Consider the following 22,754-nt stretch of genomic DNA (forward strand, 5'->3'; position numbering starts at 1 on the left):
TACTCTGTGAACCACTCACACCAACTCTCAGTGTATATTTTGTATAACACACACACAGACACACACACACACACACACACACACACACACACACACACACACACACACACACACACACACACACACACACACACACGAACACACACGCACAGGCACGCGCGGGCAAACACGAACACACGGAGGCATGAGCACACACACACGCACACGCGCACGCGCACGCACGCACGCACACTACACACACAAACAGTCATGCAAGTCATGTCAATCGAAAACAAGATATTAAGACAAAGCATCCAATTAAAACATTGTCTCAACCATCAGGGTACAGTAACAAACATTAATGTATGCAATTTGAAACCTAATTCCTGGAGAGAAACCGACATTCATGATCACAGTTGTAGAATCCTGGAAGATAATAAATGATTTGACAACGTGGTGGGCGGGGCTCGAATTCAACGTGATGACGCATGTGAGTCGGGAGCGGGACGTCGCCTTCCCTCTCGTGCCAATGCAGGAAAAGGTAAGCCCAGGCGGTTATTCCGCTGTTCATTGTCATGTGGCCGAGGAGGGTACGTTGTTAGAAGAGCCATTTGAAAGCTACACCGGTGTTGCAGAATATTGTGTTTCATAGGTTGCGAGAGCGGTCGTCAGTGATAAAGCTAAGCAGTGCGGCTAACAAATGCACCTAACTATGTATGAGAACTGCGTTTGCCTACAATGTATGCGGTCCCAATTGAGACACGTGCTTCTACTACTCTGTATATGTATACAACACACCACACAAACACGGACTACATTTGGGAAACTTCCTAACAATGTTACCGGTAGGTTGCTCTTAACACAGAATATTAATCGAGGACAACACATCTCTCCGAGTTGCCCCTCAGGCGCTGGCTTTTACAAAACACGTAGAGCGTTTTATGTCATTAATTGAAAAATAAATACTTGCATAGCCTAGTACACACCACGCTCAAATGGTCTATTTCCTAGTAGTCGTTTCTAACGACACACTACGAATAAAGTGGAATAACCTCCCGCCCCCCATATGACTTGATTAACAATTGATGATGCGCATATGACAGCGTTGTAAATCAACTACAAACGACTATTTATTTAGGCTAGATATTAATCTTGCACCGTGGAAAGGAATAATGTAGTTGCATTGTTGTTTTAATACTATAAATATTGTACTATATTATGTTTTCATATTAATGTAAAACACTATTATAATAATTATAACACACAGCTGAAATCGTCCTATTAGCATGGTATTCAATGTGTACTATTTAGTGAATTATTTTATCCAGAGGAACTTTATAAGGCTTCTTGATTTAGGGGCCTGTATCAAGCCTTTTGCTCAAGAATGCTGAGGGAGTCAGGGATAGGCCCCAAGACCCTTCTGTTGACCCTTCTGAGTCAAACAACACAATCGATCAATATGACCCTTCGGGTTTCATGTAACTTTACAGTTGCTCTATCCTTTACTAAAAATGAACACAAACGTTTGCCGAATCATTGCCAAAAATCAAGATTGCCTTAACTTGAAACAGATGGTTTCAATGTGTTCAATGTATCACAGGTTGGGTTTGAGTTTTTTAACGTTAGTGACCACATAGTCAAGGTTAAGGCGAGGGGGCTCAACTAATCCAGAAAGCCGTCAGAAGGTAAAGGTGTTGTGATTCATATAGTTTACACGGTGGGTCTCACAACGGCACATGGAAGTGAACGCCAAAACCTTTTTTCCTGTTAGAATTCCATCAGCGTTGATGGACCTGTTTAATTTTTTTCAGGCTATTGTACACATCCTGCCCCCCCCACCCCCACCCACCCTCCCCTCCCTTCCAAGGAAAAAAGATTAGCACATGTCCGTGTGTCTGTAATTATAGCTGGTGTCTCTTTCAGTGGATCCTTAAACGATTAGCTTTCACATAAAGCCCCGCGCTTGTGAAGTACAAGGGCACGACTCCCTCAATTAAAAGAAGGAAAGTCACTTCTCACTCATTTCACCGCTTTGAAACCTTAATCCGTGGCAAATGTGAGCTTCCTCCCCATTTCTAATACCAGATCAAAGGAGTTATGAATAGCATTACACGTTCCTTGCCTGATGTGCGAAGCTGCTTAAATTTGCATTGTCAAAGTGAAAGGGCTGCGATGAACGATGAATTAAAAGGTTTTTAGGTCATAATATCAGACAAATGTTTCTCTCTCTGTCTCTCCTTCTCTGTCTCTCTTAAATTTTGCTCCTTGATTCTCATGTGTTTTTTTTTGGCAGTTTGGATTTTTAGGAATATCTTTATTCACCTTCATAATTCAGACTAATACAATGTGTGTGACACACGCATTCTCAATGAGTGTGTCTGCCTATTTGTGTGTTTGGGCAGGATCTCTTGATGTCCAGAAGTATTTTTAGATCGGTCCTTCTGCTCCCAAGATGTTTCAATCATAAATAATTGAGGCCTTTCAAGTAGCCTAGCACTCATCTAATGTGATAATGATGCATTTTAACTTTTTTCCTCTCAAAGTAGGCCTTAATGTGCCATCATTACCTTTATTTTTATATTGTGTCGTTTGGACTTTCATTGAAAAAAAAAAAGCAGCGTGCAATCATTTACCCATTTTAAAACGCATATGCCTATTTAACGATTGTTGTGATGAAACTGGGCTCATGTTCTGTAGCATGGTTTTGGTTTTAAAGCCAAGGTATGTTATTTTGGGGCAGGCTTTCCGACCGCTTGGCTAATTATAAGAAAGCAATCGAAGCACTGAACTCTGATTGGCCTTACACTTTTATCCTCCACAGATCTGGGATTGGAGTAAATATTCCATCTGATCTCATGATAAACATAAATAAGCCCTCAGTGAGAATACATCTCAGAGTTCTGTCAGGAACCGTCTAAGACGATGAAGACACCAGACACACACACGCACACACAAACACAAACACAAACACAAACACACACAAACACATCAGATGCAGTTTAGCAGCATGCGTGCATGCAAGACTTGACATGGCCCCTCGGAGCAGAGAGGGAGGTGTCAGAATCCTACGCATATGCTTGAGTATACGCCGTTTGCCGGTTGACAATGTGGTTCCGGACGGTCCCTTCCAGCCACCCCCTATGATCAGGTGAACCCCCATGTGGATCGATTTATGTTCTCCAAGTGACTGGGTCTCCAAGTGACTGGGTTTAATGGTCACAATTGGTCCACTCCCTGATGTCTAAATATATGCTGGGGGCACTCAATCCACCATGTTATCTGGGCCTATGTTAAGGAAATGCTGTGTGTGTGTGTGTTTGTGTGCTTGCTAGTGTAAGATGGGTGTGAGGGCTAACCACATACTTAACTTGCTGCATTGCATTTTCTAGGGAACTGTATACGTCCAACATGTTATTATGAGGATACTTTGCTCACCTATTAAAAATCCCATGCCAAAGTATCCAACTGAAATCATAACTAACTGCCCGTTGTTGAGACATAATGATGTTTATGACATAATGTTCATAATGATTGATTTATATTGCAAAATGTTTGTGTAAATATACAAATTGAACCATGCTAAAATATGAACAGTTGAAATAAGGAATTACCCCACAGTCTTTCTTATCTCACCTGAATATTAACAATCTCAGCAACAGTACACAAAAGGTTCCAATAATGCATTACATAGTTGGGTTTTCCAGATCAAAATGGAGTTCCATCAGCGGCCAAGCCTACGCCTGGCTTTTTAAATGACTCATCACATCATTCAGCCATTTGTCTCTCATTAAGACCGGCAGTCATATAATAACCTGGGGATTCCCTGGTACACACTGACATTAACCCTTAACTGTTTCATCTCTGACGTGAGGTGGAAAGAAAGGTTGGGCGAAAAAGGTATAGATGAGACACAGCTGTGTCGTCTGCATCAGGATGCTTTGCATCTTGCAACCGTAGGGTTAGAGTGGAATGTCCCGAGTTGACAACGTCAGGTTTTCTCTTTTTTTCTGAATTACTTGCAAGCGTTTTCTTATTGCATTTCTTTTTTTGTAAAACCTGTTTCATTAACTAGGCCTCATATATATTCATGTATTTGCGCTTACCTTGAGCTTTGGCCGCACAATGTAAAGGATATAATGGGACATTCCAAGAGTTACAATAGAGAGACATTCGGTTGGTATTTTTCAAAAAACTTTTACATTTCCATTAAGCCCTTTCCTTACCTAAGCAGTGGGAAACGCTAAAATCTACCCAAGCCATATCTACCATCCGCTTACAGTCAGCTAACAGCCTGTGCTACGGCTGAAAGCAAGATTGTACAGCTCATTTCCTACTTGAGATATGACTTGACGTTTAAGGCGCTGGAGAAAACCTCGATATTGACTGATTGAAAAGTCTGCGGGCAATTGCTGAGTGCTGCAAATACATTACTCCCCATTGTGGGCAGCTAAATGGAGGAATAAGATGGAGAACAGCATGTATGGTAGTTGTAGACTGGAAATCAGAAAGAGGAGGGAATTCACTGGAAGAGAGATTGTTCTGGAAAGCCTTGCGCCCATGTGCCTTAACTGACTGTAAAGCCTGCTGTGGCTCCTCCCTCGATTTTCTTTTTACCTCTGTCTTTTGGAAATTGTAGTCCATCACATCGGAAACAGGCTTCATAATTGCCATGGCAGGACATACAAATGTAGTTTTATTATTCTACAAATTGAATATGGCATTTCTTTGTTCAACCAAACATTTTTTTTTTGTAGGAAGGGCAATTCACTACCGATTGCCTCCACCAGATGTGTTTTGTATCGTCAATATCTGCTATATTTTTGCATGTAACATTCTTATTATACTTTTTATTTGTTTTCTATCCACAGAATTCCACATGTGTGCTGCTTGTGGAGGCCTTTTATGGCGGCTCTCACAAACAGCTCATTGACCTTTTGAAAGAGAATGTCGTCGGCTGCGTCGCCCACACTCTGCCCGCAAAGAAATGGCACTGGCGGGCCAGGACCGCTGCCCTCCATTTCATGCAGGCCATCCCACCCAGTTCCTCATACAGGTAGTCCCACTGAGAAACAAAATGTCTGACTTGTTTTGTTATTATTTTTTAACCAAGGAAAGCAGTATGCAGGCCTAAACTCTTTTGAATATAATACACCCGGTCACTAGTTGTGTTTATACTCATGGTATTTATACTCATGGTTTGCATTCGGAGCCGCGTTTCCTGCAACACTGGGAGTTTGGTGGCATTAAAGTGAGTTGATTAGCAGAAGACAAGACGTTCAGGACTTTTAATTGGCACTTTAACCAGGTTGAATGTAGCATTCTTTTCAGCATAAAACAGCCCCTTTGAAACCATTCCAAACTTTAGTTTTTCCCTTCCCTTCACGCTAGGAGTGGATGGCATGGCCCTTGGATTTTCGCGGGTAAATTCCTCAATCACACACAATCTCACACACGCGCTGTGAGTCATCCTCAAACTCTCTGTTTCGGCATGTAAATGTTTGCATTCACCACAATATTTCACCATATCACCGTTATTTGTCTTTTCGTGCACTTTCAGTCTTTGGTGTTGACGTAACTGAGCACACACAAACACACCGACTGGTAATATGTCAAACCAAAGTCCCTCATTATTTCTCATTTACACTAAGAAGTGACGTATGTTTTTTTTAGTGACGCACAACTAATACATTTGCAACATTCCCTGGTTAAATTCCTTTGCAAGCACTTCATATATTTACTTAATTTTTTTGCATATTATGTATTAAATATGCATTATTATTTCACAATATTTAATTAATTTAGAAATCTAAATATTTAGGATACTAAGTCTCTCGCACACTAACACACAAACAGACGCACCCACACATCATGCAGAAACAGCACATCATGCACTCGGAGAGAGAGACTCACATCTCAAGCACACTCAAGCACAGTCAAGATTTATTCAATCCATTAAAAAGGTCAAATGTCTGCTGTCACAATTGAAGCAGTTTGTTGACTCAGATCAGTACTTTGCCACCAGATGTACGTGTATAATGGCATGTCATTGTGGCCTATATCTTTGGCTTTTGGAACACTGAATGTTACTATGGCATATTCATGTCATTGGCGGGGGTGGGACTTCAAATGATAATATTAAACACGTAACGGCGTAAAGCCCACGTCTGGCCCCTCCGTCTGCCGTCTGAAGCTACAACCTAAAAGTTGAAATACACGGGATGTCCCCTCTGGCTATTCGTGGTTTAGGAAAAGGTAAAAATAGCGAATGCTCATCTGTTTTGAGTCAGAACGGACGGCATTAACCGGCAGGAGTTTAGAGGGTGAGGGCGATTTGCCGTTTTGCGTGTCGTCCTGCAGGCCTCTTTTAGGTTAGATGGTGGGGCGGGGCAGCATGAGAGGGGCCAGGAAATCGGGCTAATCCCAGGTCTGTAAGGCACACGGGGGGGGGGGCAATGGGGGAGAGCGCGGTGCAGTGATCCTAGCGATGGCTCGTGGAGCAACCACATCAAAGCGTGTGGCTCGCTCGTGGGTTAAAATAAAAATACGAAGCGACGAGAGAGAGAGAGAGAGGGAGAGAGAAAAGTAGGCCTAGCTGAGCGATGAAGATGTGAGCCAAGTTTTGGAGTGGAGGAGAGAGGATGGGGGGTCATTTAGGGAGATGCAGAGCTTCAAAGGATCCCCCCACTCCCTCAGTACGGCAGGATCAGGAGCATGGTGCGGAGTTGTGTTCTCCGTGTGCGTGTGCGCATGCTTGCGAGTCAGTGTGTGTGTGTGTGTGTGTGTGTGTGTGTGTGTGTGTGCATGTTTGCGTGTGTGTATGCATGTCCTTTAGGGTCGGAGTGTTATTTGAAGGTCTGTAGCAGGGACTACGAGGATGAGGCCTACACATGACCTACACAGATGCTTCTACTACCAACGTTGAAACCAAACTTCATGCTGTGCCGTGGAAACAATCTCACCAAGGCTACTAACACCGGAACACTGTGTTCTAGCCTCGTGAGGTTTAGGTTGGCAGAGCGAGTGTTCAAGTATCTGTGAAATGATGTCCGAGCCATTGTGAACTGTGATACTTAAGTGTGCTTCTATCACTTCCGACTGCCTCCCCTCTCTCTATCTCCCCCCCCACCCCCACCCCCCCCCCACCCCCCCCCCCCCACACACACACACACACACACACACACACACACACACACACACACACACACACACACACACACACACACACACACACACACACTTCCACCACCTCCATGCAGGGTGCTGTTCACCAGCTCTGTCCTCAATCTGTGTGAGCTGGTGGCTCTGCGGCCGGACCTGGCAGCCCTCAAGAAGGTTCTCTACTTCCACGAGAACCAGCTGGTCTATCCCGTGCGCAAAGACCAAGAGAGGGACTTCCAGTATGGCTACAACCAGATCCTCTCCTGGTGAGGACAGCAGAAAACAAACACACGTCACGCAGGCAGGCAATTTGGATGATCCGTTACCATAATATCACGGGTATGCTTTAAGCGGCATGAAGATAATAACAATAAAACAAGCGTATGTCAAAGCAGAGCTGTCCCAAATAACAATAAGTTAAGCAATACGACAATTAAGCACACACTTAATTACCCATTTGTTTGTACATAAGGAAAAGAAACACTAGTCAACTGTAATAGTTTGTCTTAATGAGCATGTCAGGGCGCACATGATTGGTTAATTACCGTGGCCCAACATGATGCTCTCTGGGTAATTGAAGTCACTCTTGTCGAGCGACGGCATTGTCATTAATCAGGGGACTAACAGGAAAAGAGAGGCACTCTAAAAGAAAACTGATTGTTGTTGATCTGCATAGGGCAACATGTCAATAACTCAGCTCGGCGCAACCCACTCCATCTCCTTTAATGTCGTTAAGCCAGTCAAATATGGCAGCATTAAATAATATGCTACTCAAAGCGAATGGATCATTAAGAGACATTTGATTGGATTGAAGCCAGATTGCTTGGCTAATTTGAATTATATTGTGGCCTGCATTCATAATGAAAGAGAATAGGACCCATTTTCCGAGCCCCCCGACCATGAGCTCTGCGGCGGCCCTGAATAACTCTTGCGAGAGCGGGGCACCAGGGTCGGGCCCCGTCCAGCGCCACCAGCCTCTGGTCCAGCACGCTCCTCTTCTCAGACCTCTCTCCACTCTCTCTCTCTCTCTCTCTCTCTCTCTCTCTCTCTCTCCCCTCCCAGCCTGGTGGCAGATGCGGTGGTGTTCAACTCCCTCTTCAACATGAACTCCTTCCTCTCGTCCGTCGGGGCCTTCTTGAAGCGGATGCCCGACCACCGGCCAAAGGACTTGGCGTCGCTCCTCCGGCCCAAGTGCTCGGTGCTCCACTTCCCCCTTCGGTTCCCCAGTGTCGCCAGGTCAGTGCCATCGGCCCCTGGTGTCCCACGGTGGACGCGCCTTCCGGGGAAATACCCCGAGAGAGGGGGTTTCGATTTTTACCATTGACATGTATTATTTCTTGTTTAAAGTGGCAATCTGAAAGATCTCTGTTTCGTTATAAGTTTGCACTGATATGGTGAAAATAAATGGTGCATGCCGCCACGCACACAAGTGAGTCAGTGCGAGTCTGTTGCAGTAGCTCCGCCATACCCTCTCTGGCAGGACGGCCATTCTTGGGTTGATGGAAATGCATCACCTACTGGGCCATTTGGGATTTGATTGAAGAATGTCGCAAACGATACCCAGTTCGTAACATTCATATTTCTGCAAAAGCAAGGGGTTTCATCAGTGGGCCATAGGCTCGATCAACCTCTGTCTTTCCCTATTCGGCGATAGATAGTGGCTGAACTGGCATTCATTAAAATATAAAAGTTGGGATATCTTGGAGATTGACACTTTAATGTCTGATATTGTTTAATTTCAGTCTCTGAGTGATGTATATGGTTATATTGATGGAGACTCAAATCATCCAAATTTAATATTAATGAGAATGTTTATTAACAGCCTATTTTGCAAGGTTCTGCCATCGAGGTCAAAATTCACTGTTGCAATATCACATTCGTATCATGGGATCCATTGCCCTGGCGTTGCCGTGAATGCACTGATCCTTTCATGTGGCGTCTTTGCTGCTGTGTAGGGATCGGGTTTTAATCACAGGGAAACTCCACTTCATCTCAAGTGTTAATTACATGGAGAAGGCACCAAGGTCTCTAGTTATTTTAAAAGTTGTGTCGTCTTTATTTATTTATTTTATCATTTGCTTCTCCATTCCGTTCGTCTAAATAATTTATACGGAGGTAGCACTGGTTGCTACATGGGCCTGTTGGATTCAGTATAATCCTTTACTTATTATTTTTGTTTAAACACATCTAATTAGAATGAAATACTCATGGGGACAACAAAACAACTGTCACCGTGGATCAATTGGATCCAGGTTTGCCTTCATAAACTTTAGTCTCGGATCAGTGAGAAGGGGGTGGTACATTTTCATTGCTCTGTTCCAAAACAATGCACTGTGGAAGAGCCAAAAATTCTATGCTACAGAGCGAGAGAGAGAGAGGGCTCTGTTTCCTATTAAACCCCAAATTAACAGCAGCCACTTCTTCACATGAAAGCGACAACATCGTAGCCCCGTCGTCGGGAGTTTGAATGCAAGCGTTGAAACGCTGACAATGTTTACGAAGAAACGCCAGCGTTAATATCAAAACAGGTGAGCTCGGGCCTGATTTCATGTCGTCCCTGGGATCCCGGTGTTTCCATTGAGACATTTTTGCCCTCTTAAGAAATCTAATCAAATCTGGAAAAAAGGGTGGGATTCGTGGCACTAATTGAATGAAAATTCATAAACACACAATGGCGTTATTCAGCGATCCAGCCTGGTTTCTTTCATGCCTCTCCTCTCTCAGGGGTGACCCAGCGCCGAAGAAAAGATGAAAGTCTTCTCGGCTCACCCAAGTGCACATATTGTTCCGAGTGTACTCTTGTGGCGCATTATAGCTAATTATTTAGGGCCCACAACCCCCCTCCCCCCTGCGGAGACGCCTGTCCGTGAAACTTGTGTGTGTGTGTGTGTGTGTGTGTGTGTGTGTGTGTGTGTGTGTGTGTGTGTGTGTGTGTGTGTGTGTGTGTGTGTGTGTGTGTGTGTGTGTGTGTGTGTGTGTGTGTGTGTGTGTGACCCGTGCTACAGTAATTGTGTCACACGGCCTCTATATCATGGCCTACCCCCCTTCCCCCCACTCCCTCCCCAGAGAGGAGTCTGTGGGTTACACAGAGTGGAGTCAACGGCGATCTGTGCACTGGGTTAGTTTCTTTCCCCCCCCTGCCCCCACCTCTCTCACATGTGTCATGGCTGTGCTTTCGGCACTTTAGCCACAAGCTAAGCTTCCTTCTATGTTACATATACATACAAAGGCTACTTTCTGATTCTTGTTTTCAGTACGGTGCACATATCATCCGTCCCTATCCCCTAACCCTGTTATAATTAAGTTGGGCATGACAACACCAGGAACCCTCTCTCTGTGTTTCTTTGAGCATTGGCTAATGTTCGTGCAAGTTGTGTTGTGTGTGTGTGTGTGTGTGTGTGTGTGTGTCAGTGTGTGTGTGTGTCAGTGTGTGTGTGTGTGTGTGTGTGTGTCATTTTTTTCTTGTTGTTGTTTGCATGCACCTCGGCCTATTTTCTATGTGTACTAGCCTGGGTAAGAAATGCTGAAAAGTGAGCTGCCATGGATGGCGCAGGCGTCTTGCCCAGAGTGTTTTTCAGCTCATTTTCAGATGGTAATTTGCCTGATCCAAAGCAAACTCACAGAGTGTAAGTAAGCGATTATATGCATGGCCGACAATCCCCCGACATGCCCGCGGTCCTTTTCCAAACACAGTTAGTCCAGCTCTCTGAAAATATAAAACGCTCAGAGAAACAAATGGATGTGGCGGGATGGGGGTGGGGAGGGGGTAGGGGGGAGGTGGTGGGAACACCGGATCATGTCTCTGCATAGGTATTTTGTCGCCTACCCTTTCTAACTCTTGTCTCCCCGTTCAAAATATTCCAGTGATGTTGCTGTGATCGTGGTGTAAACGCTGCCAGTTTCAGATGAATACGCTAAAATATTCATCATTTCTTCTCTGTTCTCCTTTGCTTTCAGGGGGGGGGGGGGGGCTGGGGATGGGTGTGGGGATGGGGGGCTTTTGAACCGTGTGCCTTTTTTTTTTATTCCTCCGTGAAGCCAGAGGTCTCTTTGTGGCGAGTGTTGTTTTGTGGTCGCCCCATCTATCAATCGGCCTTTGATAGGCAGACTTTTGTAATTTAATAGCGATTGACCTGAGCCAGCAGAAACCTGCGGTGGTACACAAAGCCATCCCATTTATCATGGCAGAGCAGCAGGGCATTGACTTCTCTTTGAGAATTGTCAATCCGTGGGTATGGTATGGAGGGCGGGGTAGCCGAGTGTAATCAAATCAATGTAAGGGGCCACCACGTGATCAGCAGGTGCCACATTCTGGCCGGCAAGGGCCCCCCCGCCGGCTTTTTGAATGGCACCCCTAGTTTCTTCTATTGCCTTTGTGTCCTTGTCATGGCCTTTATTATTGTTCACCCTCAGGAGAGGTAAATAAGCAGGTGTTGATAGAAGATGTTTATTTGATTCATCGCCTTTCGTTGCTTAACGTTCCCGTGTAAATATTTGCGTGTATTTGATGGGGAGTTGGCGGATGGAAGATATACATTTTTTATTTGTTTATTGTGAAACGCCGCGGGATAAAACATCTTGCTATGTGTTACAAGTGCCACAATTGAAAGTAGCTGAATGCAGATTTCAGTTGGGAACATGAAAAGAAAAGCGCGTTTACCTCTTCTTCTTTTTTTTTTTCTAGACCTCCCCATTGATGCCCGGTTTTCATTAAGCCCCTTAACTCTCTGCAGATAACTGAAGCTACTTTTAAGTTGATTAAGAAAAGGTTCTTTGGCTACTTTTAAAAGCCATTGATGTGGCTCCTAGCAGTCAGTCAGTCCAGGTCTCCATGTGATTGACTCCTGGAACAAGGCAGCCTGGAGCAGATGGCAGGATATCCTGTTTGAAACATTCCTTTGAGAAGCTCCAACTCAAATGGACTTCTTGCCAGCAAGATGAAAATGCTTGAACAAGGAAACAAATAAAATAAATATGGATAATTTTCTTTGTCGGTGGTATGTTCGGTACAGCTCATCATAGGACTTTTCATAGCAATTTTACAATAAATATGTAGTTACACCAACCCAATGGATAACTTTATGGAATTAGGAAACCGCATATAAATGTGAATTTAAATTCAGCATAAGGAACCTCTGTTGCAGCCTTTTGACCGGGCGATCGCCAAGCCTTCTCTAACCTTGTGGGCCCTAAGCAAACCCTTCCAACAGTTGGTCCCCTGAGCGGCTCATCCCCAGTGCACCAGACACTCCGTTTCTGCAATCTTTTCTTGTTGTGCGATTACTTTCATGTCGCCATTGGCCAGCGCTGAAGGCTTGATGAGAATAGGGGGTGGGGTGGGGGGGGTGAAGGCCTAATCACGCCATCCATTTCTTAAGCTTGTCGGGAGACATGATGAAAACAGCTGTCGGCCACCTTTTTTCTTTTTTTTTTCTTTTTTTTTGACGTCACACCTTCTAGCCATTAATCCCTCGGTTTCTATATCTGCAGTCATCTGCCGTGTCAGTCTGAGATCTTTAGGTTCTAGGAAAGTATAAAAGCAACATGCTATAGGGGCTCGGAACGGTTTGTTGCCGCTTAGCCATTGAAACCCGAGGTATAAGCCAGTGACTCGGTTCTCAGTCGTTCGTGTGCCAGGAACAACCACAATTGGGCCCATATGCGTCTTTGAAGTGCACGGAGCTGACTGTGATGAATAGGAATGAATTAAGGATCAAACCCCGCATTGGTGATTTGTCCTTAATACCGAACTAGCTAAGAGACTGGTGTCTGACCGGTGATGACATAATCAAGAAAAACGACTGTTTTCAAACACAGGGCTAAACAATTGAATTACACCGATGCCAGGAGAGCTCTGTTTAAAGAACAGAAACAACAGAAGAACCAATGGGGCTACAATTTAGCAAAAAAATACCTCCAAACCAATGTTGTTACACTCTGCTTCACTAATTACAATATTATGTATCGTCCTTTTTTCCGCTTGGAAAGAGAAAGACAAACAGAGCATATGAGAGTGGTTTGCTTTGTATGTCAGCGTTAAGCCACCTCACTTGGACTGCAGTCTGCCCGCAAGGCATTCCAACAGCCAATGATAGACCATCCTCCCATTTCTGACCTGAGGTGGCTTTTAAGTTCCCCACCTCCCATTGTTTGAGATGTTTACCGAATGCCCTCAAAATGAGATAGGTCTCGAGTTCTGACGGAGAGACGAAACGACAAGCATGCAACCGTGGCTGCTCCATAGTCAATGACATCACAGGACACATGGGGGAATTCTTTATTTTTAATTGGAACAGAATGAGTTCTGAGGCTGCTCCCTCATGAGACTTATGGCTTTTGTGTGTACAGTGAATGAGTTATATTTATACAGTGTTTAAAGCTAGCTAAGTAATGATAATCTATTGGCCAAACATGTTCACATATTCAGTGGCTCTCGTGGATTTTTTTGAGTGTGTGACAGTGGTTGGCAGGCCTGGCTACAGTTCTTGGATGCTGGTTTCGTCTTTGTCCCAGTACTTGAGTCGCTTCCAGTACCTGTTGCGATTCGAAGTGCGATTTTTGGACACTATATCTTGGTCTGTGCACAAAAGCGCTGTTGTCAAACTCACATTTGATTGATGTGGTTCAAGAACAACGCCAGAAAACACTCCATTGGCTTGAATAAATGTTTTAATGCAGAACGCTACAAGCATGTTTTTACTTACTGTGGTTTGTGGAGGTGTTTGTATATTTTCGTATTTTCGAAATCCTACCCCAGTACGACATTTGAAATTTTCACGGTTCGGCTCAACCCCGAATTTAAAAAACCCAAAAGAAAAGCCCTGTTATAGTGGGTATTTCTCAGGGTACAACCTCAACACACGGCAGATACAGCAGATGTCTTATGTCACATTTTCGGAATCCATCCGCACATTGCGTAATTTCACCCATATCCTCCAACCAACTGCAACGACAAAAAAGTATGCAATTTCTTTTCACTTTTGACCTTCTGCGGCCTCCCCACCAGACCGAGAGGCAAAAGGGCCTCCTCACAGCCTTCCCATGTTAATCCACGGTGAAGTCTGAACACTCCTCCAGTATTTCCCCCGTAGGCGTGTGTGACCGCGGCCTGTGATGGTCTGTGATCACCAACGGGGTGAAGTACACTCAACCACCCTCTCCATCCCCCAGCCCCTGCTCCCTTCCTCCCTCCCCCATCCCCCTTCTACCCACCGCTAGCAAGTGCCGTCGCTAGTTGGACGTAGGAGAGTGGACCGCGATCATTTCTGACTACGGGGTCAGCACATAATGACTGTAATGTAGATCTTAATGTGCCTTAATGGCCTGCTCAGCTCATGCCAATCGAGGCCGTCTCGCTCTCCCCTTGGTCCCGGCTGGACGCGCTGGCTCTCTCGACAACGAGGGAAAAGCACCATCAGCGGTGTTAAGTGGCCGTGATTCAGGGGCTTTATGCTGATGAGATTGTTTTGAAGTGATGCCCGTGGGACAGCGAACCTCACTGCTTTAAAAACCTCTCAGTGGGTTCTATACTGACCCCTAACGTGGCCAGGGCTAGGGTTAAGCCCCCTGGGGAGTTCCACTGCTGGACCACCTTAGCAGGGCGCTAGATGGACACTCACGAACACCGCTTCCACTCCAATTGGGTTCAGCAGCCATCATGCTTGTTGTTTGACCTGCAACGCTCCTTTTTGGTCTCGGGAAGACAAGGAACATTCCCTCTTCTTAGTGTGGTTCTTGTTAAGGAAAATGCGTCTTATGTTTTAAAGACATTCAGGAATTGTATTACATGTTCATGTCGTAAGGTAAAATAGGAAACAAGAAGCACGAATGTTGCTGCATCTTTAGAGTCTTGAATTAATTCATTTTTGGGCAGCATCAAGCTAGTGTTATCTTTGTTGTATTAAATGGGCTCTCTGGGTATAGGAGCCCTTCCAAGTGCAAGCTTCAGATCCAGCCCATGTTTTATAACCCGGTGGGAGAGACACTTGTGATTATTGCCAATAAAGGAAATTAGATCAAATGATTTTTGACTTTGACTCTCCCCTTCATCCTTTCACATTTAATCAAATGGACAGAGGTAAAGTCATCACAGAAATTGCTGTTGATTTATAAATAAGCTAATTGCTGGCATTTTCTCTAAGTACCTCGCTCTCTCTTTCTCTCCCCTTCCTTCCCTCCACTTCCCTCTCTCCCCCCCCCCCCTTCAGTAGACACAACCACGGTTTTATAGCCCATAGTCAAAACCTCTTCATCCAATTTCTAAAATGGATGTATCGAATACAATTTTCCCAGGGGCCAGCGAGCCAGCATCATTGGTCATACCTAACCACTAGCGCCTCCTTGTCAGCCCTTTTAAACAGGCATCTCATGAGAGAGATGAATTCATGTCCATATCTCTTATACAACATATCCATCCCACCCAGTCTCTCCACTTTGTCATTTTTATCAATGACTTGACGAGGTAATGTCTGGCTGCCTGGCTTTTCTGAAACTCAAGCTCTAAATTGCCTTTATGGATCTTAATAATGCAAGTGCTAGCCGGAGACGGACAGCCCGGAACATGGGCTGCGGCTGCACAGTATGTTTTGGTGTGTTTTTTTATGCTAATTTTTAGTACACCTGAGGCAATATTAACACCCCTTTACAGTAGCCAGGAAAGTCTCTTTAGCAGGGCTTTATTAGATCAAAGGAATACGTGATTTGAGTACTGGAGATGAATAAGTAAATGGGCATTAAGTCCTTTTACCTAACGATTTATTCCCATTCCAGATTAACACGTGTTTCAATTGGGTACTTATTTATGTTTTAAAGCAGAAAGGTGTGCTTATTTTACACGGCAACCCTGGAGGATGAAAGGGGGGAAAGCTAGGGAAGACGATGAAATCGAAGAATAAAACCACAAATCTTCAATTGGTTGTGTGTTTACATCTTCCAAGTGATACATTAGAAACATTTGTATTTAGAGGTCTTCCACATGCTGCTGGGTATCTGAGGGGTTGTTTGCCAGCTGAAATTGGTTATGCTGTGATGTCATCTTTACAAGAGACGACCTCTGGTGACAGTGATACGTATTAAAGTACAAGGAATCCATTTTTGGCTAGCTGTGCATCATGTGTATCAAAAGTTGAATGACTTTCAATTTGTGGAATTGTCTTTGTTTCTTTGGTTTGTGAAACCTACTTCACAGTGTTTTTTGTGTCTTTGCTACCGAGTTCATCGCCAAGACAACATTCAACATAGCCTGACTGATCGTTGTCTCGACAACTGTACGTGTTTCATCTGGGACCACACAGACGGACGGACAGACAGACAGTGACAGGCTGGGCTGTCCCTCTATATGCCGACCATACCGTGCTCCCCGCCCTCGTAAACTTCCCCCTCGCCATGAAGACGGCTTGCCACGGCTGCCAGCCCTTTCAATGTGTTTCCCATTCCCCTCCTCGACGCAATGACATCAGCGTCTTTTATTTCCAGCGCCCGTTCCGCCGCTCGGTCCCAGGGGAGCCAGCGGGTGAGCGGGCGCTCGGAGCCAGGGCCGGGCTACTTTCTTTCAGTAGCTTTGTGATGACGGTGATGATGATGATGAGGAGGAGGTTGACATCTTATTGTTTCGGATCAGCCGCTCTGACTCCGCCTCCCTTGCGATGCACCCTCCTAGGAGGCAGGGCGCCGCGTGGTCCTCCTGGGATGAAGTGGGCGTCTCCACGCTGCAGTGAATTAAGGTTTTTTTTTCCTCTTTCTTTTTTTAAAACAGTCTTCTCCCAGAACACAAGCTCCTCCGCGGGCCTGCGGCGGCGGCGGCGTCCCCCGATGATGACATCACCGTCCCTCCGGGCCAGATGCTTGAGCCCCGCTTAGAGGATCCTGAGGCGCCAAGGTAGCGGTGTGCGGCTGCCTGCCCGGAGTGACCACCCAGTGTCGAGGCAACCCAATTCCATTGACCTTTCACCTCTTTAATGCAGCATGACGCTCCATTTGCCATGTACTGGAGTTAATGACAAACTCAATGAAGTAACCTGCCATTTGGACATGTGTTAATTCCCTTTGTACAATATTTTCTTATGTATATATATATATATATATATATATATATATATATAAATTACACAGCATTTCCTTGATGTGTAAAACATATGTCTTATTATCTTACGGTTAGGTCTGAGGAGCTGGGCTCACAGAGCAACAAGGAGGCTCGGGGAACCCCTCCAGAGACCAGAAATGCGGCTGTCCCGTCCGGGCCCGGGCACAGCTCCTCGCTGGGACAGGGTGAGGCACCGGGGCACTGTGGCTCCTCCATCCGGGACGTCCCGGCGGGCGAAGGGGAGCAGACCGCATCGATGGGAGGATGTGGACCAGGTGACCAGACCAAACCGTTGCATATTGTCTGGCCCCACAGGTGGTGAGTTAAGACGCAAAATAGACCCTGACTTCTCAATAATTTACTCTTTTATCCAACGCCACTCACAATGAATACAGATACAGGGGCATTAACGTGGCGGGAGGGGATCATGCTTCTTGCTCAAGGGTCCTTGTAGGGAGAATGTGGATATCGGGATTCAAACCGAGAACCTGTCAACTGGAAGTCAGAAGACTCTATCCAATAAACTATATCCACCCCCCCTTTTTTAAACTAACATAAAAAAAGGGAGAACACACACACACATAAACACACACAAATAAACACACACAAACATCAACACCCCAACAGCACGATTGGAGCATCTTTTGATGGATTGTCTTGTCTGCCTGTTGGCCTACTGGAGCACGTGTTTAGCGTTTACACCGAAGTCTGAAAACATGTTGAGCCAGCAGGCAGTTGTTATGTCGTTCACCTCTCCTGCTATGCTGTGTGTTAGAGCAAAGTCGTCACACAGAGAAAACCCATAATCCAGCGGTCAGATCAATCACTATAGCATCTGGGTGCCATCCTCGCGGATGATTACTCGTCTTGGATGGCAGTTTATTCTCACAACAAAAGGGCATGGTGGATTACATACAGTTTAAGTCGTACAGTAAACCCCAGATACAGATGCATCATCATGTGTGAAGCTAGGGTAGGCAATTTATTTTAGCATTTTTTGTCATATTTGTTGACATTTTGCTTAAATCCCAACAGCAATCAATTAATTAAATGCTCTGACAGAACATTTAATAATAAGGTATCTTTGGCTGTCGCACGCCTATCCGAAGACGCATTTTGGCAAATTGAATGATTGGATGTAGTACCTGTCTACCTGCTACCTGGCTACCTGCTCACACTCTCCTCATTCACTCGTTGCACAAGACAGATATCTTCCACAAGGCTCGGCAGACCTATTGCTAAAGCTAGAAAGCTAGTAACCTGTTTTAAAGGAGTGGCCAAAAGTTCCTCCCTTATTTTTGTGGGCTCCATTATATTTAGTAATATTTTATAATGTTTTATAATAATCGTAATAACAATACATTTGATTTATGAAGCAAATTCAGAGGACCCAGGGATGCATATTATTCTTATTCGTATTATTCCCTCTAGCGCCTATCCACAAAGGCTCCTGCTTCACTCATCAAAACATCAGGAATCAGTGTAAAGGCCACTGCTGCCCCTGCCCTCCACGGTCGTTGTTGGTGGTATCACTGCAGTCCGCCCTTGCTCTGCCTCGGACTCTGCCCGCTATCTGTTTCCCACCTTCTCTTGTATCAGTGACAAAAGCACCCGTCGCCTAATCTCCTCTAAACTGAGCAAAACACAGATGGATTATTGCTCTCAACATCCATGCTGCATAAATGTTGGCTTTATTCTGGGGATAAATTAGGATTTACACAGAGAGGGAGATGTAGAATGACGGTGTAGGGATGTAAGAGCGAGAGAGAGGGTGAGAGAGAGAGAGAGAGAGAGAGAGATGCCTCGTTAATCCTCCCAGATTGAAGCCTCTCTCAGTTTGTTCCATTTCACTCCACTCATATTTCCTCTTCCGCCCTTGACTTTTTTTTCTCTCTCTCTCTCTCTCTCTCTCTCCCCCTGTCTCTCTCTCTCGCTCTCTCCGTCTCTCTCTCTTTCTCTCCTGGTGGTTTGGTTTGCAGATTGATAATCTGCGTGTGGCCTGGATCCTCAGATTACGAGAGCGCCTTATTGCAGGCGATGCTTTCCAGGGGGGGCTAGAGGTCTGATTTGGGGGGGGATAAGGGGGGGGGGGTATAGGATCAGCGAGTGGCGCCAGCAGACAGCTGTTTACAGGTGAAGATGGCTTCGTGCCACAGTGGCGATAACCCGAAGGGACCGTTAAATCTCTCTCTCTCTCTCCCTCACTCTCTGTCTCTCTATCTCTCTCTTCTCTCTCTCTCTCTCTCTCTCTCTCTCTCTCTCTCTCTCTCTCTCCCTCACTCTCTGTCTCTCTATCTCTCTTTCTCTCTCTCTCTCTCCCTCACTCTCTGTCTCTCTATCTCTCTCTCTCTCTTTCTCTCTCTCTCTCTATGCTGTGCCAGAGATTTAGCTCTCAGAGCTCAGGACCACGAAGGTTGATCAGGATCAGCGCTTTTACCTCAAGAGGATTTCCATCTCTGTCTGCCTGCTGGTGCTGTGATTGGTTTGTGGGGGTTTGAGAGGAGGAGGGGGGGGCTGCAATAGTGTCATCATACACGATGGAGTCAGAAAACACGGTGCATTGTTAAGGAGTCATTTGAGACACAGAGACTTGGCTTAGCATACTCCTTTGAACTGAAGATGATGTCCCCCCCCCCCCCTCCCTGTCTTGACCTTGCTTGCTGCACACCAGCAAACTCTGAAGTAGTAGAGCCCGAGCGCTCCTTGTTTGTTCCTTTAAATTGTTAAAATGCATCCGTTTGCAACCGTCCCAGCGACCCCCTTAACAGCAGGACATCATTGTTGGAGGTTGCAGAGGATGTGTCATAAAATCATTGCATTGCAAGTTGAAACAAACACGAATGGTGTTTCATCTGGTGGATGTTAAACAGCCTCATGTAGCATCCACTGTGCAGGCGTAGGGGGGAGTTTGTTTACATTAACTGACGACACGCCTATGGATTTCTCTTTCAATGTGATTTTATTGAAATATTCTGTGAGCCCTTTAATTCCATCGCTTTCCCTGTGAGCGCCATTTAAGTTGAGGCTTTGGTGTGTTTCCTTTTCTGTGAGACGAAAAAAATAAACCTAGAAAAAAAAAAAGTCTAGAACCGTAACTACTCTCCACATTAATATACCGCATAGCCTGCATGTACCCCTTTGAAAGTGGTGCTCTCATGGTTCTCAGGAGTTTCATGCAGCTCCCACTGCCGTTCCCACAAGGTGCTGTTTTTTTCTGTGAGAATGTGAAGTGTACAGCACCATCTCCCCTCCCTACCCCCTCTCCGTGCCACTGAACTATCTCCGACTGTCACAATCTCTCCGCAGTAAGCTCCTCTCTTTGTCTTTCAAGTGTCCCCTTAATTAGTGCTTCAGTCGTTTGGTTTTTTTCTGGTGATAGGGCTCATTTCACATTGTGCATTGGTGTAAATAGTATTTGAATTTTAAAATGCACCTCTTGGGTGCTACATAAAGGGGAATATTTAATCACGGATCTCTAAATGAGAGGATCTTATTTTCTTTTGGGTTGGTATGTTATGCATATTAATGAGATTCTATCCACGGAAGATATTGCTGCACTCTCTCTCCCCCCCCCCCCCCCCCCCCCCCCCCCCAGCACTCCCACCTACTTTCCCTCGTCTCTCGCTTGGCTGAATCTGCATTTGTCTTTGTGGTCAACGAGGTCGAGGAAGCACCACAAAGGGCTTGATGCGGTAACGGGTCAGGGTGGGGGGGGGTGGGTGGGTGGGTGTACATGTACTTTCTTGGAAGTGTGGAGAGATCAAGGTACGCATAGCAGTGGTCTCCAACGGCTATGATCGGGCTCCACAGCACCTGCCCTTACTTCGGCAACAGACAAACGTTTGCCCCCCCCTCAGTATCTCACGTAGAGTGCAGTGCTTTGCCCCCGCTTATGATAGACGTTCACCTCCACGTCACCTCGTGTACTGCAGAGACGTCTTTGGAGGAATGAGCACTGAAACTCCAACCCGCCAACACAAACACACAAACACGCTCCCTTCCCGGTCCCACGCATGGCAGCTCTGCACCACCGCTACCATCGGCACCTTAGATCAGAGGCAACCTCTATTTGCTGCAATAACGGGGCAGATTAGTGGGGCATCGGTGGTGGTGGTGGTGGTGGTGGAAGGGGAAGGGGGGGTTTTGGGGGAGGTGATTATGGGGAGATGATGCCACGTAGCTTTTGTTTGTCACTCAAACACCAATCAGCGGGCTGACAGCTCAGACTTCAGTTGACTGTCACTGGGGGCTAACGGTCCTCATTAAAGATCTAGGTCATCAGTGGGGAGCCGGGCCGCGCACAACTGTACAGGGAGGTGTGTGTGTGTGTGTGTGTGTGTGTGTGTGTGTGTGTGTGTGTGTGTGTGTGTGTGTGTGTGTGTGTGTGTGTGTGTGTGTGTGTGTGTGTGTGTGTGTGTGTGTGTGTGTGTGTGCCGGGGTACACGCATGTGAAGGTCTCTGTGAGCGTATTCATGCTCGCATGCCTGCACCAGATGTGTGTTTGTGTGTGTCTGTGTGTTTGTGTGTGTGTGAGAGTATGTGTGAGTGTTTGCACCCTGTCTGTGTTTGTGTACGCATGTCTGTGTTCATGCCTATGTTTCGGTTTCCCTCTTTTCTTTTTTTCGCCTTTATTAAATATTAAAGGAGGCACACGCGGCCGAGCACGTGCACTCGGTCGATTAGCGTCCGCCCTTGCAGGGGGGGTGCGCCTACACAGGCGTGCGCGCCTACTCACGTGCGCGTGGCCGGGCTTCACTCGGGGAGCTCCTCTTGACACACGTTAATTAACACTCATTTTCCTTCATGGGGTGGGAGGGGGGGTAGAGGGCTTGGGGGGGGGGGGGGGGTGATACAGGGATGGGCGCACACCGCTATCACGCTTTCATTCACTCATTGTCCTCTCCTGTATCAGTAATGGGGGAATAGGGATTCATGCCTTGTGCACCGAGTTAAAAAGGCTAGGAAATAAGGGAATTAGCGCGGTAACCACAGGGGAAGGCAGTGAGTCTGAGCGGTGGAAATGAGAATAAATAAGCCCCGCTCTAATGCCTCACCTAAGGAAATCCCAGCGAGGTAATGCCCCTTTGTCGTTCCTCAATTTAAGAGATTTTTGTAGCGGCCGGGTTGACCTTCACGCGGCCCCCACTGTCTTTTGCGGTAAATATAAAGATGTATTTATTATAATCTGTTGTCGTCGGTGGTTCTGTTTTTGTTTCACAAAAAGAAATTGGGAAGACAGAGAACGTTTGGAAAATTGGCTTTTAGCTAACAAGGGAAACAATGTCCGGGACCACCAACGTGACAACAACACTACCCGGGGCAAATGTTTGGCTAATGACAGCATGAAGGACAGCGCAAGGCGTCTGGTACTATGGGAAAAGATGGTCCAGACAGGACCCGTTCGGCTATACCGCATTCATTCACGTCTGTTATGTTGACGGATCTTTATACTTTAAGGGCCATGTCCCTTCCATAGCCCCCGGGCTTTGGGGATTAACTAAATAGGTTGCCGTCGCGACCTCCAACGTCCCTTGAT

General features: G+C 45.9%; 1 protein-coding gene across 4 annotated transcripts in view; it reads left to right on the plus strand.

Moving 5' to 3' along the window:
• The first annotated feature begins 413 nt into the window (after positions 1-413).
• gtdc1 (glycosyltransferase-like domain containing 1) overlaps positions 414-22,754 on the plus strand; it is a 29,264-nt gene continuing 6,923 nt past the window's right edge. For 2 of the 4 annotated variants that reach the window (XM_056580448.1, XM_056580449.1), the window contains exons 1-5: positions 1,949-5,032; positions 7,236-7,403; positions 8,200-8,373; positions 16,892-17,014; positions 17,294-17,536. In XM_056580448.1, the coding sequence (XP_056436423.1) occupies positions 4,767-5,032; positions 7,236-7,403; positions 8,200-8,373; positions 16,892-17,014; positions 17,294-17,536 (974 nt within the window). In that variant the 5' untranslated portion in view covers positions 1,949-4,766. Of the gene's footprint in view, positions 521-1,948; positions 5,033-5,367; positions 5,400-7,235; positions 7,404-8,199; positions 8,374-16,891; positions 17,015-17,293; positions 17,537-22,754 lie in introns of those variants that run through there. The other 2 variants (XM_056580450.1, XM_056580451.1) reach the window with 2 other exon arrangements.

Source organism: Gadus chalcogrammus, chromosome 20, assembly GCF_026213295.1.
Source record: "Gadus chalcogrammus isolate NIFS_2021 chromosome 20, NIFS_Gcha_1.0, whole genome shotgun sequence".
In the NCBI taxonomy this organism is placed as follows: Eukaryota; Metazoa; Chordata; class Actinopteri; order Gadiformes; family Gadidae; genus Gadus; species Gadus chalcogrammus.